At 35.6% G+C, this 14,088-nt stretch overlaps 1 protein-coding gene and 1 long non-coding RNA gene across 2 annotated transcripts in view; one reads left to right on the forward strand and one right to left on the reverse strand.

Annotated features, from left to right (window-relative positions):
• Positions 1 to 14,088, reverse strand: part of LOC134658329 (uncharacterized) — a 56,262-nt gene that overhangs the window by 28,880 nt on the left and 13,294 nt on the right. The window lies entirely within an intron of this gene.
• LOC134658315 (twitchin) overlaps positions 1 to 14,088 on the forward strand; it is a 178,540-nt gene that overhangs the window by 9,015 nt on the left and 155,437 nt on the right. The window contains exons 3-25 of the mRNA XM_063513946.1: positions 342 to 481; positions 2,713 to 2,734; positions 3,038 to 3,200; positions 5,730 to 5,871; positions 6,871 to 7,006; positions 7,087 to 7,290; positions 7,378 to 7,679; positions 7,837 to 8,463; positions 8,541 to 8,713; positions 9,046 to 9,219; positions 9,594 to 9,848; positions 10,382 to 10,825; positions 11,076 to 11,183; positions 11,274 to 11,387; positions 11,553 to 11,723; positions 11,828 to 11,938; positions 12,084 to 12,185; positions 12,280 to 12,378; positions 12,466 to 12,561; positions 13,219 to 13,311; positions 13,412 to 13,501; positions 13,582 to 13,698; positions 13,810 to 13,896. Coding sequence (XP_063370016.1) covers positions 342 to 481; positions 2,713 to 2,734; positions 3,038 to 3,200; positions 5,730 to 5,871; positions 6,871 to 7,006; positions 7,087 to 7,290; positions 7,378 to 7,679; positions 7,837 to 8,463; positions 8,541 to 8,713; positions 9,046 to 9,219; positions 9,594 to 9,848; positions 10,382 to 10,825; positions 11,076 to 11,183; positions 11,274 to 11,387; positions 11,553 to 11,723; positions 11,828 to 11,938; positions 12,084 to 12,185; positions 12,280 to 12,378; positions 12,466 to 12,561; positions 13,219 to 13,311; positions 13,412 to 13,501; positions 13,582 to 13,698; positions 13,810 to 13,896 — 3,970 coding nt within the window. The remainder of the gene's footprint in view (positions 1 to 341; positions 482 to 2,712; positions 2,735 to 3,037; positions 3,201 to 5,729; positions 5,872 to 6,870; positions 7,007 to 7,086; positions 7,291 to 7,377; positions 7,680 to 7,836; positions 8,464 to 8,540; positions 8,714 to 9,045; positions 9,220 to 9,593; positions 9,849 to 10,381; positions 10,826 to 11,075; positions 11,184 to 11,273; positions 11,388 to 11,552; positions 11,724 to 11,827; positions 11,939 to 12,083; positions 12,186 to 12,279; positions 12,379 to 12,465; positions 12,562 to 13,218; positions 13,312 to 13,411; positions 13,502 to 13,581; positions 13,699 to 13,809; positions 13,897 to 14,088) is intronic.

The following is a 14,088-nucleotide window of genomic DNA, read 5'->3' on the forward strand; positions in this document are numbered from 1 at the left end:
CATGTCGATTTAAAACACTCCCTTCGGTCGTGTTTTAATTTATCGCCACTCGTTTCGAATTTCCTCTTTTTCGCACTTGTATCGAAAATAACTATTACAGTACATATGGTGCGACTTTCCCGAACTAGTGCGGGAAATAGCACTTTCCGTGCGTACGTCAAAAGTTTAAAGTGCCATATGTACTGTAAAACGTTGTTCGATACAAGTGCGAAAAAGAGGAAATTCGAAACGAGTGGCGATAAATTAAAACACGACCGAAGGGAGTGTTTTAAATCGACACGAGAGAAAATAACAATTTTGTCAAAAAACTTATTCTCAAAGCTGATTTGTTTTCCCCCCAGGATCCAGAGCATCGAGAACAACAAGTTCTTGGTGGTGCTCGAGTTGGACGACGTGATCGAGAGCGACGCGGGGCTGTACAAAGTTAAAGCTAAGAACAAGATGGGCGAGGTGGCCGCCTCCATCAATCTTAACTTCAGCCGTAAGTTAACCAAAGCTTACCTACTCTTTATACGGATCGTAATCTGTTCATAGATAGATATATAGATAGATGATTTATTTCATGAAAGACAATTACATAATAAGTTTTCATTGATGTCAAAAATATAAGAATTTCTATCATGATCGTCAAAATAAAAATAAAAAATAAAAAATGAAAATAATAACAATACTAATGAAATAAAATTATAGCTCCAATAAGGATTGTCAACACAATTAGAATAAGAGTAAGTAGGTAAATACTTACAAATCCAAAATATAAATGTACAATGTCAGAACTTACGAGAATACAAGAACAGAAAAAATAAAAACAATAAAAACAATAATAAGTAATAAGTAAGTAATATTTATTAGCACAAACATTCACAAAATAAAATAACAAAGCTTCATTAAGACGAACAGAAAATTGTGCTAAAAGGTTCTCACTCAGCTTGTAATGTTAGAACGTTGATTAAACTTAATAAGTTTACCCCGGTATAACTAGTATTACCCGAGCCTTTTGGGTAAAGTCCGAAAATTTAAACAACATTAATCCGTATTTGGCGTTTACCCGTACTCATCTAGGTCTACCCAATACTGGCGGGGTAATGTTATGTGTTGCATCATCACATCTGACATTACCCTCCCAGTGTTGGGTTGACCTAGATAGGTATGTAAGTAACACACCACACACAGTCCTTGCACATTTTTAAGTAGGCCAAGGAGGTAATATTATGTAATAACGTAAGCTAAAAAAAACTGCGGTTATTTGCCTAAAGTAACGACTGCAACATGCAAACATTTCGCAAATAAATCCAAACATTCGCCACAATGTTAGTCGTAATCCAACACTGGGCCAATAAAAATACCTTCGTAAATAACGGTATTAGTCACGGTCCAGAATAAATGTCGAAAAAAATTCAGCACAGATTGCCCACGCACCGTTCGCCAAAACTCCCGGACACTCTGAACGAGCTTATATTCACGTAGATTTCTAATATACATAAGACTGTTTAGTGTGGAAAGGTAGGATCTCTGGCGCAACACTAAATATTACGTAACGACAATGCACTGTCGACCCGAGACATAGTAAACACGGTGACGAATGTAACTTTTGTCATTACGATCGTTATTGGACGTTTGAGTAATTTTAGGTCTGGCATGCTGACTGAGTAATCTATATTTTTCTTAGTGTAAAAATAGTTTTGTGTTCCTTGGCTCGGAGTATGTAATAATTAATATATCTGTTACATGTTTTTTTAGAATATTCACGATAAATAACATCATTAGTCATAAATATTATGACAGCTAAATATGTGTTCTAGGATCGGGAATGATTTCACCAAGCTGTAATACAGAACTCATCTCTAAAACTGTAGTCCTAACCTAACTGAATTAAGAATCTAATAAACGTGGAAAAAATATCCCGTTTACAAGTACCTACGTAGGTAAATTTCATTTTATTAATGGCTTAATTTCCGCCTACAATATTAAGCAAATAATTGTAGTGTAGGTCCCTTATAATAAGCTATCTCGTTTTAAGAATTCTTACAGGATAAATTAGAGCATATATAGTCCGTCGATTTGAACCTGGCCCCGAACGGCTTAACCTTTGTCTATTGTTAAGTAAATCGGCACGTGTCACTCTCTGCATAAAAATGGTTCGATCATTTTAACTGGTTATTGAATTACAACTCCTATGCAAATTGCAATAAGATTCTAACCTGCTTAGTTAAAAACCTGAAGGGTACACGCCAGAACAAGTAGCAGTTGTTCACATTTACATACTTTAGTTTATTCCGGGACTATCACTGCCCGAAGATCCAATGTTTATGTCTGTGTGTTGATCAAATTATAAACACACGGCGTCAAACGATCTCTCAGACTATTTTTATTTGCCACCGATTTGCTTTTACGAAAAATATTGAAACTGGACGCAGATTCCAACGTTAAATCGACTGTAGGTTCATTTAAAACTAATTTCGATTTTGAAAAAGAATGAATTTTAAAGAGAACACGTTAGATAATATTATGGTTACTACCTAATTCTTTAGATTATTAAGATTGTTAAAATTACTTTGTTCCGGAAGTTTCGAAACAATATTTAAAATATATCGTCCTCAATTCAAATGTTCTAAAATTTTGAATCTTCGTTGCGTTAAAAAACCTTAACGCCGAGAAGATTTCAAATTTTGTTATATTGAAATATTTAAAAAATTCTTAACTTTTTTTCAGCCGCTGACGAAGACAAACAAAAGTAAGTATTTAATGATTTCGTTATTACGTATAGCAACGCCAATCATAATCTAAAGTTACCTGTTATTGATTCCACATTGAGACATATCCGATCCATATAGTTTAGATATCTAATATTTGACGTATCTTAAAGATCGAATATGGCCTAAGGAAATACGGCCAGCCTTCTGGGCACCCTGCCCGTTGACGGCGATTTAGGCCAAATTTTTACCTGTAGCATAAGTTAGTGTAGTGTAGTAGGTATAGTAAGTTTTATTATGTTGTTTTTTAGTTGTATATGGCTGTAACTTGTGTGTTATTCCAGACAAGTGGACGGTAAAGCGCCAACGTTCGCGCGCAAGCCCGCCATCCGGCAGGAGGATGAGGGCAAGCGGCTCATCTTCGAGTGCCGCATCGAGGCGGAGCCCGTGCCCACGGTCGCCTGGTTCCACAACACGGCCGAGGTCAACCCTGGCGCGAGGCATAAGGTACTCATCTTCCTCACGTTGTCCCGGCATTTCGCCACGGCTCATGGGAGCCGGAGTTCTTACGAAAGCGACTGCCATCTGACCTTCCAACCCAGAGGGTAAACTAGGCCCGTATTGGGATTAGTCCGATTTCCTCACGATGTTTTTCCTTCACCGAAAAGCGACTGGTAAATATCAAATGACATTTCGTACATAAGTTCCAAGAAACTCATTGGTACGAGCCGGGGCGACCTCCGGATTGCAAGTCGCACGCTCTTACCGCTAGGCCACCAGCGCTTTAGAGGCATAAGGTACTGAGAAATTAAATTGAGCTAAGGTCAATGTTGGGAAGGCCGTACTTATATCAGTTATTGCAGGGAAGACCGTAAAGAACTCTCATATTTACGTACGTCGCTCCAAAAAGGAAGAGCTAACGCAAGAGTTTAATGCGACGAAAGAGCTTGTAGGGGGTGCCCCTTAATACGCCTAATATTAATTCTCGTAATAGGAATTCGCATAGTACTTGTAGGCGGGCATCCCTTCGAAACGGTCTTCCCCACTTTGACTTTACCTATATTCTTATATAGGTAAAGTCGCTAGCATTTTTTGTATTCTAAGGGCAAATCACATGGAGTAGAGAGTGTTTTTCTAAATTCAATAACAACAAGCAATAATTTCTTGAGTAGTCCTAACAAAGAAATTTCTTAGCTCTATAGGGGCCCACTGATTACCAGTCCGCCGGACGATATCGGCCTGTCAGTTGTTCGGAACTGCCAAATTTTTGTTCTAACTGACAGGCCGATATCGTCCGGCGGACTGGTAATCAGTGGGCTTCTTATCAGTCGAGCAAAATTTACTGCGTAGTGATTTTTTGCTTGTTTTGAAGAATATAGGCTAAAGTCAAGTATGGCAACAGGAATGGCTTTAGTTATCTGAAAAATTGGTAGGTACATACTTATCAAAGCATTCGCTAGAGAACTTAAAGTTATGTTATAGTTATAGTTCATCCTTATTACGTACTTCTTTACAAAACAGTGATTATTTATAATGTGATTTTGATCAACATTTGAATCTTAATCAATAACGAACAATGAATGGCGCGTGGCAGCGCGATTAAAATAAATGTCATTATAAAAGTGCGTGACAGTGACGGCAGTGAAGATTGAGATGTAAAAATAATGACCGATGATGCCCCAGTTTTAAAAGAGTACAAAGATGGCCTTGACCCCGATCTAGTTGGCTGCGACACCGACCAGGTGGCGACAGCATCGCTCGGTGACCTTTTACACCTCAATCTGTTCGTTACAATCTATTAAGGTTTTTATAATGATAATAGTAACATTTGTTAGTCTAGGAAATGTGACACTTTTGACGGGTTTAAAATAGACGCGCGGGTGACTCATGCTCGTACTTTATTTTGGCGCAAACAAAATATAATGCATGTTAGTCATAATGTAAATGTTACGGCGCCTTTCATGCAAAGCTGTTAGTCATAAGTTTGGAAAAATCGGAAACTAATATAAATACATAAATAATAAACAAATTCAATATTAGACAATCTTACACAAACCAACTAGTTGCATAACAGCTCATTTATCATCAATTGAGTTTGTTTTGTGGGTACAGACGATGATGTATTTATGTAAGAGATAGATGAATAATAAAGTAAAAACATAGAACCCAGAACAACTAGCTCCGTAAATGGATTGAATTCTTATATATAATCCCATATTTTAAACAACCATAATATTGTCAGTAATGTTTTAATGTTTATTTGGGCACAAACGGTACAATAATACTTACAGATATTAATATTATTCAATACATGAACCAATGAAGTTGCCACTAACTACTAACACGTATACAAAAAATAAATAACGGAATAACAATATCCACAGAACAAACATTTGTCGGCATTACTAATGAATTTAAAAATAAAAGATATTAGTGGGGAAAAAAAATGAGTTAAAGTTAAAATATTCTAAGCATTAAGTATTCAATGTACTAAGAACCTCAAACTTAAACTTAACTAACGGAATGTTAAACATATCAATGTGTGAAGTAAGTAGAAAAAGTTACGCGAGTTGGATTAAATTTAATTTCCACATTTATAAAATGAATCACATGCATTGAATACGTATGATAGCAAATAATGCGAAAGGATCAGATAGGATTACATTATGTATATGAATAATTTATGTTGTAATTTAGTATGAGCCTCTCTAATAAGCTTCTGAAATACCATTCGAAAACTAAGTACTTACTAAGTTAGTGGTGATTAGGTTGAAACTATTAAGTACCTAAGTAAGTAGGTAAATGAAATGAAATGAAATTAAATTTATTATTCGTAACATACAGTTATAGGTCAATACATAATAGGATTATTTTACATTTTCTATATTTAATAAATACTTAATTACGTACATTAGTTTTTTATTATTATATTGCAAGAGGTAGACTGGTAGAGGTAGAGGTAACTAGATATTTTGAATTTTCAACAAGCTTTTCTATATTCATTATGCTTATTTCCACTTTTCATTCAAATTTCAGTTAACAGTAAGCAAAGACGGAAAGTCTTACTATGCCTCGCTGGAAATCGCAAACGTGACCGTGGAAGACGCGGGCAAATACAAGGTGACCGCCAAGAACGAACTCGGCGAAAGCAACGCCACGATCAGCCTGAACTTCGACAGTGAGTACTATATTGTGTATTCCATCATCACCTTCATTAATTACAGCACCGTCAACTTTACAGTTGACTGAATCAGTTATATCAAGTTTATTTCCTTTTTCGTCAAGTATTTTTTGATTTTTTACAAATTAATAAGACTTTACACTTTTTGGCACTAAAACCTGTTATCCTTTATAAAGTATTTCAAGTTACACAAATAAAATTTATATTTAAAATGTCACACAATTTTACGTCTGCTTTTAGTTTAATAACGCTGTTGTGTGATTCTAATCATTCTGTTATAGATTAAGTCATACGTGTAGATTTGGCGGCATCATGTACATCAACTCATTTTATCAATTTGTCAATACATATAATACTTACACAAAACTACGGCATTAGTTAAATTTAACAATGTTCTATTTATATTATCGATTTAAGATGTTTTCTTAATTTCGTTTTCGGTTTTAGTTTAATTTTTAACCCACACACTAAACACTATTCTACATCTATTGAATCTACTTGAGGATTATTTATGTATTTATTATACACCAACACCTAACCGTCATCACAAATTCTCTCTTCGTATGTTATATTTTATTTATTTATTTTATTCATTTTAATCTTCATTCTGCTTCTCTGCTTTTATTAACAATATTTTTCCTTGGTAATATATAGTTAATTAACTAACAGTATAATGCAGTAGTTAGAATTAGTTTGCAAATACTTTGCTTCAGCAACTGCACAATTTTAACTCAGTAATGAAGTAACTGGTGCAACTGTCATGCGTACTGATTGATCAATGTAGTGAAACAAACACAATTCTTCCAAATTATATTTATGTATGTATTTTTATAAACATATTCAGTATGCGAGTAACGTAATAGCAAAGTAGATGACAAGAACACGAACTTTTAGAAAACATCTTAAATATGAACAGTGATTAACTATAACATGCAAATGAAGATTCTAATAAAAAGAAAAGTCAATGACTTATTAATGCAATCATTAACAACATAGGCGACGAAGCGCCCGTTCCTGAGGACTATATCAAACCGACGTTCACGGAAAGACCCGTCATCAGGCAATCGGAGGATGGTACAAAAATCACATTCGAATGCAGATGTGTTGGCAAACCGAAACCAACCGTCGCATGGTAAGAACCAATTCATAAAATAATGTATACAACCATAAAACAGAGAAAGATTCTTACACTAACTAATGCCCTTAATACAGGTACCATGGCAAAAAACTAATAAAAGAAAGTAGTCGACATAAAATAACATTAGAAGAGGACCAAACATTGTATCATATAGCGCGATTAGAAATCATAGGCGTAGAAAATACGGACAAAGGAGAATACCGGGCATTGGCGAAAAACAAACATGGTGAAGGCGTAGCGAAAATAAATCTCAACTTTGAAAGTGGAGACAAACCGAAGTAAGACTATAAAAACGACTTTTTTTTGTTTTCTTTCTCAACAATCCTATATAAAGGATCGTTATTAAAATTTTCTATTTTGGACAGAATTCCCGATGGTAAAGCACCAAGATTCCCCAAAAAGCCGACAATAAGACAGGAGGGGGATGTATTAATAATGGAATGCGTACTCGAAGCGTATCCCGTCCCAGACATCGTGTGGTTCCACGGGGAAAAGGAACTTAAAGATGGATCAAAAATGAAGATGTCCCGAAAAGCGACGGGAAAAGACACGTTTAATTTGACATTAGAAATATTAGGCCCCACTAGAGAAGATGGTGGAAATTATAGGTGCAATGCCTTCAACTTGTTTGGTGAGAGTAATGCAAACATTGCTCTCAATTTCCAAGGTAATGGAGGACTTAGTTATAAGAAATTAGATAATGTACGCATACAGTAGCAATGCATGCTAGGCTTTGAGCTTGGAAGCTGCATGTAAACAGTTCAGTGGTAGTTTTCGTATTTGTAACAATTCCTTCCATTGTACCGTTGTTATTTTTTGTGTAGGTGGGGATGACGAGAACGGTTTCGCACCATCGTTCATAGAGAAACCTCGAATCATTCCCAACGAAGATGGCACACTCATCACGATGCGTTGTGTGTGCAAGGCAAAGCCGGCGGCTGAAGTAACATGGTACAGAGGCACAAACGCAATCACAGCTAGCAGTAAGATTGAGATCAAATCGAGTGTGATAAGTGAGGATGTTTACGAATTGGTATTACTTTTGTCAAACCCGACGGGAGCGGATGGTGGCGCTTACCGCTGTCACGTCAAAAATGAATACGGCGAAAGCAATGCTAACCTAAACCTCAACATCGAGGCCGAGCCAGAACCAGAAGGCGAAGGCCCAACATTTGTCGAGAAACCAACAATCCAATCAAAGGATAACGGCAAACTAGTAACCATGGGATGCAAGGTTAAAGCTAGCCCGAAACCTACGATCGTGTGGTACCATGAGGGTAAAGAAATCAAAGACTCATCGAAAATCAAGACCAGAATCGAAGTAAAGGACGACATATACACAATTGTTTTGGAACTCATCGATCCTGGTATTGAAGACTCCGGATTATATAAATGCAACATTAAAAACGAACTTGGGGAGCTCAATGCAAATCTTACGCTCAATATTGAAAGTAAGTACCTAAAATCACAGACTGATGATATTTTGGTAAATTTAGATTTGATATTAATTTTTAATTTTCAATTTCAGTCATTCCAGTTATCAAAGAAAAACCAAAGGTCATTAAGATAGTTAAAAAGAAGACTGTTATTGTTGAATGTAAAGTACTAAGTAAATTTGCACCGGCTTGCACGTGGTTCAAGGAAGCAGGCGCTGTCAAGGAGGACTCAAGACACACTGTGCTCATTGAGCCTTCTAGAGAGGTAAGAAAAATTATACTAGGAGTTTTGACGGTAATGATTTAGACTCGGCATCATATTCAAAGTTTAAGCTGTCACCATCTTCACCGAGTTATTATGCAGGAGGGAGTTTTTGTAACTTCATTATTCGAACTTCGTGACGAAAAACCTAGATCTAACGTTTGAGTGTAGACTCACTATCTAGTGTTTGTTAATAAAATAATGATAATATTTTTTATCGTCAAGAGATTAACACAACCCTTACTCAAAGTAATTAAATACATTGCCGTTGTATTATCATAAAAAACTTAACTAAATTCGCGTATGATTTGTGAGCTTTCAAAAATCTATTCCAGGGCGAATTCACAGTCAAATTGGAAATCTCAAACGTTTCACAAACCGACAAGGGATCATACAAGCTCGTGGCCAAGAACGAAAAGGGCGAGGCGACGTCACAAGTGGTCGAAATCACTGAAATCCCTGAACCTCAGGGCGACAAGCCACAGATCATCAAGCACTTCAGGAGCCTGGTAAGAACTTTTTTTATTTTTTATTTTATTTTAAACTTTTGATTTTTTTTAGAACATGGACGGATGATAATGTCTACAAGTGAGACACTCAAGCGTTTTAATTACCACAAAATGGACACTGAATGATTTATTTGTTCTTTATTTTTTATACTTATACAAGCGCAGTCTTGAGTTCTTGTGAAATTTCACAACGTACCGATACCCCATAAGGCCCATAAGTTGAATTTACTGTTTCAGTAGTAACAACCTATCAATTAATAAATTAAGTAATTACTATTGTTATGAATACAGTAAGTTATAGTCTAACTTTTTGGAAATTTGAAAAATAATCAAAATACCTAAAATAGCTATTATAAAAAAATCATAAATTACAGGCCAAGAAAGAAAACGAGGAGGCAGAGTTCGTTGCCGTCCTCAAAACATCGGATCAGTCGTGCAGATGCACCTGGTACAAGAACTCCACAGTCATCAGGGACTCGTCTGAGGTCAACACGTCATTCGACGGGACCAACGCGCGCCTGATCATCAGGAAGGTGTCCTCCAAATACGTGGCCACGTACCGCGTGGTCATTAAGAACGAGTTTGGAGAGGACGAGTCCAGTGCTGACTTGACGATTGTGGAGGAAAAGGTATTTACTTGTTTCAAATATTGCTCACTAACTGAATACTACAGTTAGCCACAAAAGTTTCTAAGCGGGCGAGGTTTTCAAAAAATGATCTTGACGTGACTTTATTGTCAAGAGGATAAGAGCGTGTCAAGGTAATTTTGAACATCACGCCCGCTTAGCAACTTTTGATGCTGACTGTACAAGAGTTTTATTTAAGTTTATTATGAATTTAAAAATAACTTATAGAACGCCATTATCATGGAGGTGTTTATGAGTTTCCAGTTTATGATCTTTTATTTAGATTTGAAACCCTTTGTTTGGCAAAGTTATATACCTATTGTACTTTAACAATGTAAATAAATAGTATTTTTCTGGTATTTATTTATTAAAATGCATGATACAGCTTGATCATAAGTTTGCGGGGATACTTTTTCTAGTATTTTCAAGTCAAATGGTAATAGATTAATAGATTACTCAATGATTACCACTGCACAAGCTAGCCTGAAAAAAAAATAATGATAAGTATACCAACGTTTAAAATCCTATTTCAGAAGAAGGAGGAGGAGGAGGAAGAGGAAAAGATGGAAGAAGAAGAAAAGACGATCATCGAATCAGAAGAAGAGATGTCCATCGTCGAAGAAAGATCGGTGGCTGAAGAAAACCACATAGAACAAAAGAAGACCGTCAAAAAGGTTGAAAAGAAGGAAGAAGTTAAGGTCGAAGAGAAGAAGGAAGAAGTAGAGATGGAAGTTGACGAAGCCAAAAAGGTCATTCAGAAGAAAACAGCCAAAAGTGAAGAGGAAAAGAAGGAAATGCTTGAGAAATTGGAGAAGAGGAAAAAATCAGAACCTGAGGCTAAAATTGAAGGCATTCCAAAACTCAAACCAGTCAAGCCTAAGGAAGAACCGGTTGAGGAAAAGAAAGATGAAAAGAAGACTGAATCCAAAACGACGACCAAAAAGGTTGTCAAAAAGAAGGTCGTTGCAAAGAAGGATGAGGTAAGTGTAATGTGTAAATAAAAATAGAAAATGTATATAGCTTAGAGTCGATTATATACCTTCATATTTTCAGAGGCAAACATTTGAGTTAAAAGAAATCTGTGAAAGGTTTACAGAATACTAGTCTTTCTCCAGTTTACCTGTATATTATTTAGTTGTTTGTTTACAATCATTATGTGATATGATAACTGATTTTTCTGTTGTGAGTGTTGTGTTAACAATAGCCGTGCTAAACTGTGTTTGGACTTAGGACGTACTGGAATTCGTCGACGATTACGAGCGACCAGTTTTGGAGAAATACGAAAAAATTACACCAACGCCACTCGCTAAAAAACCGAAAGAAGATGACACACCCAAGGTAACCACACTTCACTTATACATAACACACTACGTCATATACTTTAAAAATAAATATTATAATATTAATGTACCTATTACATCTATTTAGTCGAAACGCGCGTCAGTATCTGAAAGCGTTAAAAGTGAACAATATGAAAGTGAAGAAGAGCTGTCGGTGGCTGCGCCGGCACCAGAGAAGAAGCCTAAGGTTGAGCCCAAAAAGGTATAAGAAATAACGTTTTTACCTATTTCGTTTAATCAATACCCGTATCATATTAGAATAGAATATAATAGTCCAAATAAAGCTTACTAAATTAACAATCAATAGTGAAAGTAGTGTTTTTTTATTAAACGTAATAATGACAAATTATCGTAAAATGTTTACTAGGAGGAAGAGAAACCTGAAGCCAAGAGACCTAGCATCAAAAAGGGTATTCCTAAACCAGAGGAACCTGTAGATGAATTATCTGGTGTTAAATTATCGAAAACACCTACTAAACCAACAGAAACAAAGGCTGAGGAACCTCAAGCGGCTAAAGCTAAAAAATCAGTTGCTAAGGTAAATACATCAGAAAAATGCCTAAATAAGTATAACACAACTTAATATCAAATAATAAAAACGTGATTTTCTTTTTATTAAAACATTTTAATTTCGTTTTAAAGCCAAAAGAGGAGAAAGAATTTGTTGATGACTACGAAAGACCGGATCTCGAGAAATACGACAAAATGACACCGACTCCTAGTGATAGAACTAAAAAGCAGAACGGAGTGGAGGTAAAATAATGAAAAATATTTGTACGAATGAATTTACACATTTCTGAGTATTCCCTGTTCTGCAATATGCATGGTTGTAAAAAATATCCTAGAAGTTAAATACGTGTTTATCGTTTAGGCGCATTATTAAGATATATTTTTATAGGAAACTCCGGAGTTCGTGGATGATTACGAAAAGCCAGAACTCGAACAATACGAAAAGGTCACTCCTACACCTAAAGATAAACGTCGCACTAGTGAGACAGAGGTAAAAACATACAACACGCTCGAATTCAATACGTATTACGTACATTATAAAACTATTTTTTACATGATAGTAACTCTAATTTGAACTTTGTTAGGATGACGTTGATATGATGAGAGGCAAGATAAAACCGAAACCTGCAGAAGAGGAACCGGAAAAACCTACCCTGCGTAAACGTTCGGTTCCAAAGGATAAGGTATAAAAAAAACTAAGCAAAATTATTTAAACAGTTATAAAATAGCTAGATAAAAGCTCAGATATTTATGAATACGTTGTTATTTAGGAGGAAGATAAAAAACCGGAAGAAAAACCAAAGGCTAAGCCCGCAGAAAAAGACAAGCCAGAGGCTAAAAAACGTCCATCTCTCAAGGAGAAAGAGGTACATATACAACACATAACATTCAAGTTAACATATGCACATAACAGAATTTGGTGATTAAGGATGCACACTTCTTAAATATCTATCGCAATCACTCAATAACACACGGCACACTAAGTTTCAGGTTTTTTGCGAAATTTAATCACACCTCACTTTTCGAATAATTATTGAGCTCTATCGCGGCAAGGCTTCTTTTTTCAGGTTTCTCACAAAGTAAGTAATTTACAGCAAGCTTCTAACAGCCGCATGGCTATTGCTTTAAAATGTTCCGCTTGTATATTGGCTTCATACAGATGGACAATGATCGAGCAACAAGGGCGGTATTCATCTATTTAAACGTTTTGTTAATAAGGTAAAAAAGGAAACGGTATCGTTTTTCTGCAGTTGAGAATTATTTGAGAAGAAAAGGGATTGATTCAGAACGCTCATTAAATATTTTCCGAAAAAGTACTTCTTAGTACTACTAGTTCGCTACGTATGTTAGTTCGTATTACTAAATTGTTCAACACAAGTATGTACATTGAGCAACAAGTAAATTGTATTTTTTTCTTTCCTTAATTTATTTACATTACCTCCTTTTCTGCAAATTTTATCTCTATATATTTTTTTTTACAAAATTTCACTACTGTCTCTTACAACTGATTAACACATTTAAAGGTCGTGCAAGAGGAATTTGTCGACGACTATGAGAGGCCCGTGCTTGAAAAGTACGAGAAAATCACACCAACACCCATTGAGAAAAAGAAGAAGGTACACACAATCATCTCACGTTGCTTTAGCTTATACACAGCTTTAATGATAAAATAGCGCTTTAATAGAAAACATTCAATTAAAATAAATTTTACTTTAGGACGACATTAAGCCTGAGGAACTTGAAGAGGTACCGTCTGCAACTGCCACAGCTAGGCGTCGTTCTGTTAAAGACAAAGACAAGCCAGAGGTAAAAAAATCTTATGCCCTTTTAATGATGTTGCACTTATTACATTTAACGGTACTTATAACAATACAACAATTGTTTAGCCAATGGACGTTGACGAGAGCTTCAGCCTAGCCAAGCCGAAAACACCAGCAAAACCAGGACAGGAGCCTGAAGATGTCGCACTCACACACAAAACACCCGCGCAAACTAAACCTACGGTCTGTACAAGAAAATTCTCACTTTTAGTAAAGTTCGCTGCTTTAAAAGTTTAAATATGGTTGCTTCATTGTTATGAAAACGAATTAATATAAAATGTTATTCAAAATTAGGAGGATTCCGCGGCAGCCGAATTAAAGGTTAAGAAACCAGAAATTGTTGAAGAGAAAACAATAAAGAGGAGGCCTTCGGCAAAGAAGGTAAATTTTTTAACAAAATTCATAAAGATTTTTGAAATACTAAAAATATTTCAGTATAAATTGTACACGATTTATGAAAGTCAGATTACTCTTATTTTAAATAATGTATAATATCATTAATATCCAATGATTCACAGACAGAGCTAGAGCCTATCAGCTCTAATATACCCGTAACTAATAAGAACGTTTTAA

This window comes from Cydia amplana, chromosome 22 (genome assembly GCF_948474715.1).
Source record: "Cydia amplana chromosome 22, ilCydAmpl1.1, whole genome shotgun sequence".
Classification (NCBI taxonomy): domain Eukaryota; kingdom Metazoa; phylum Arthropoda; class Insecta; order Lepidoptera; family Tortricidae; genus Cydia; species Cydia amplana.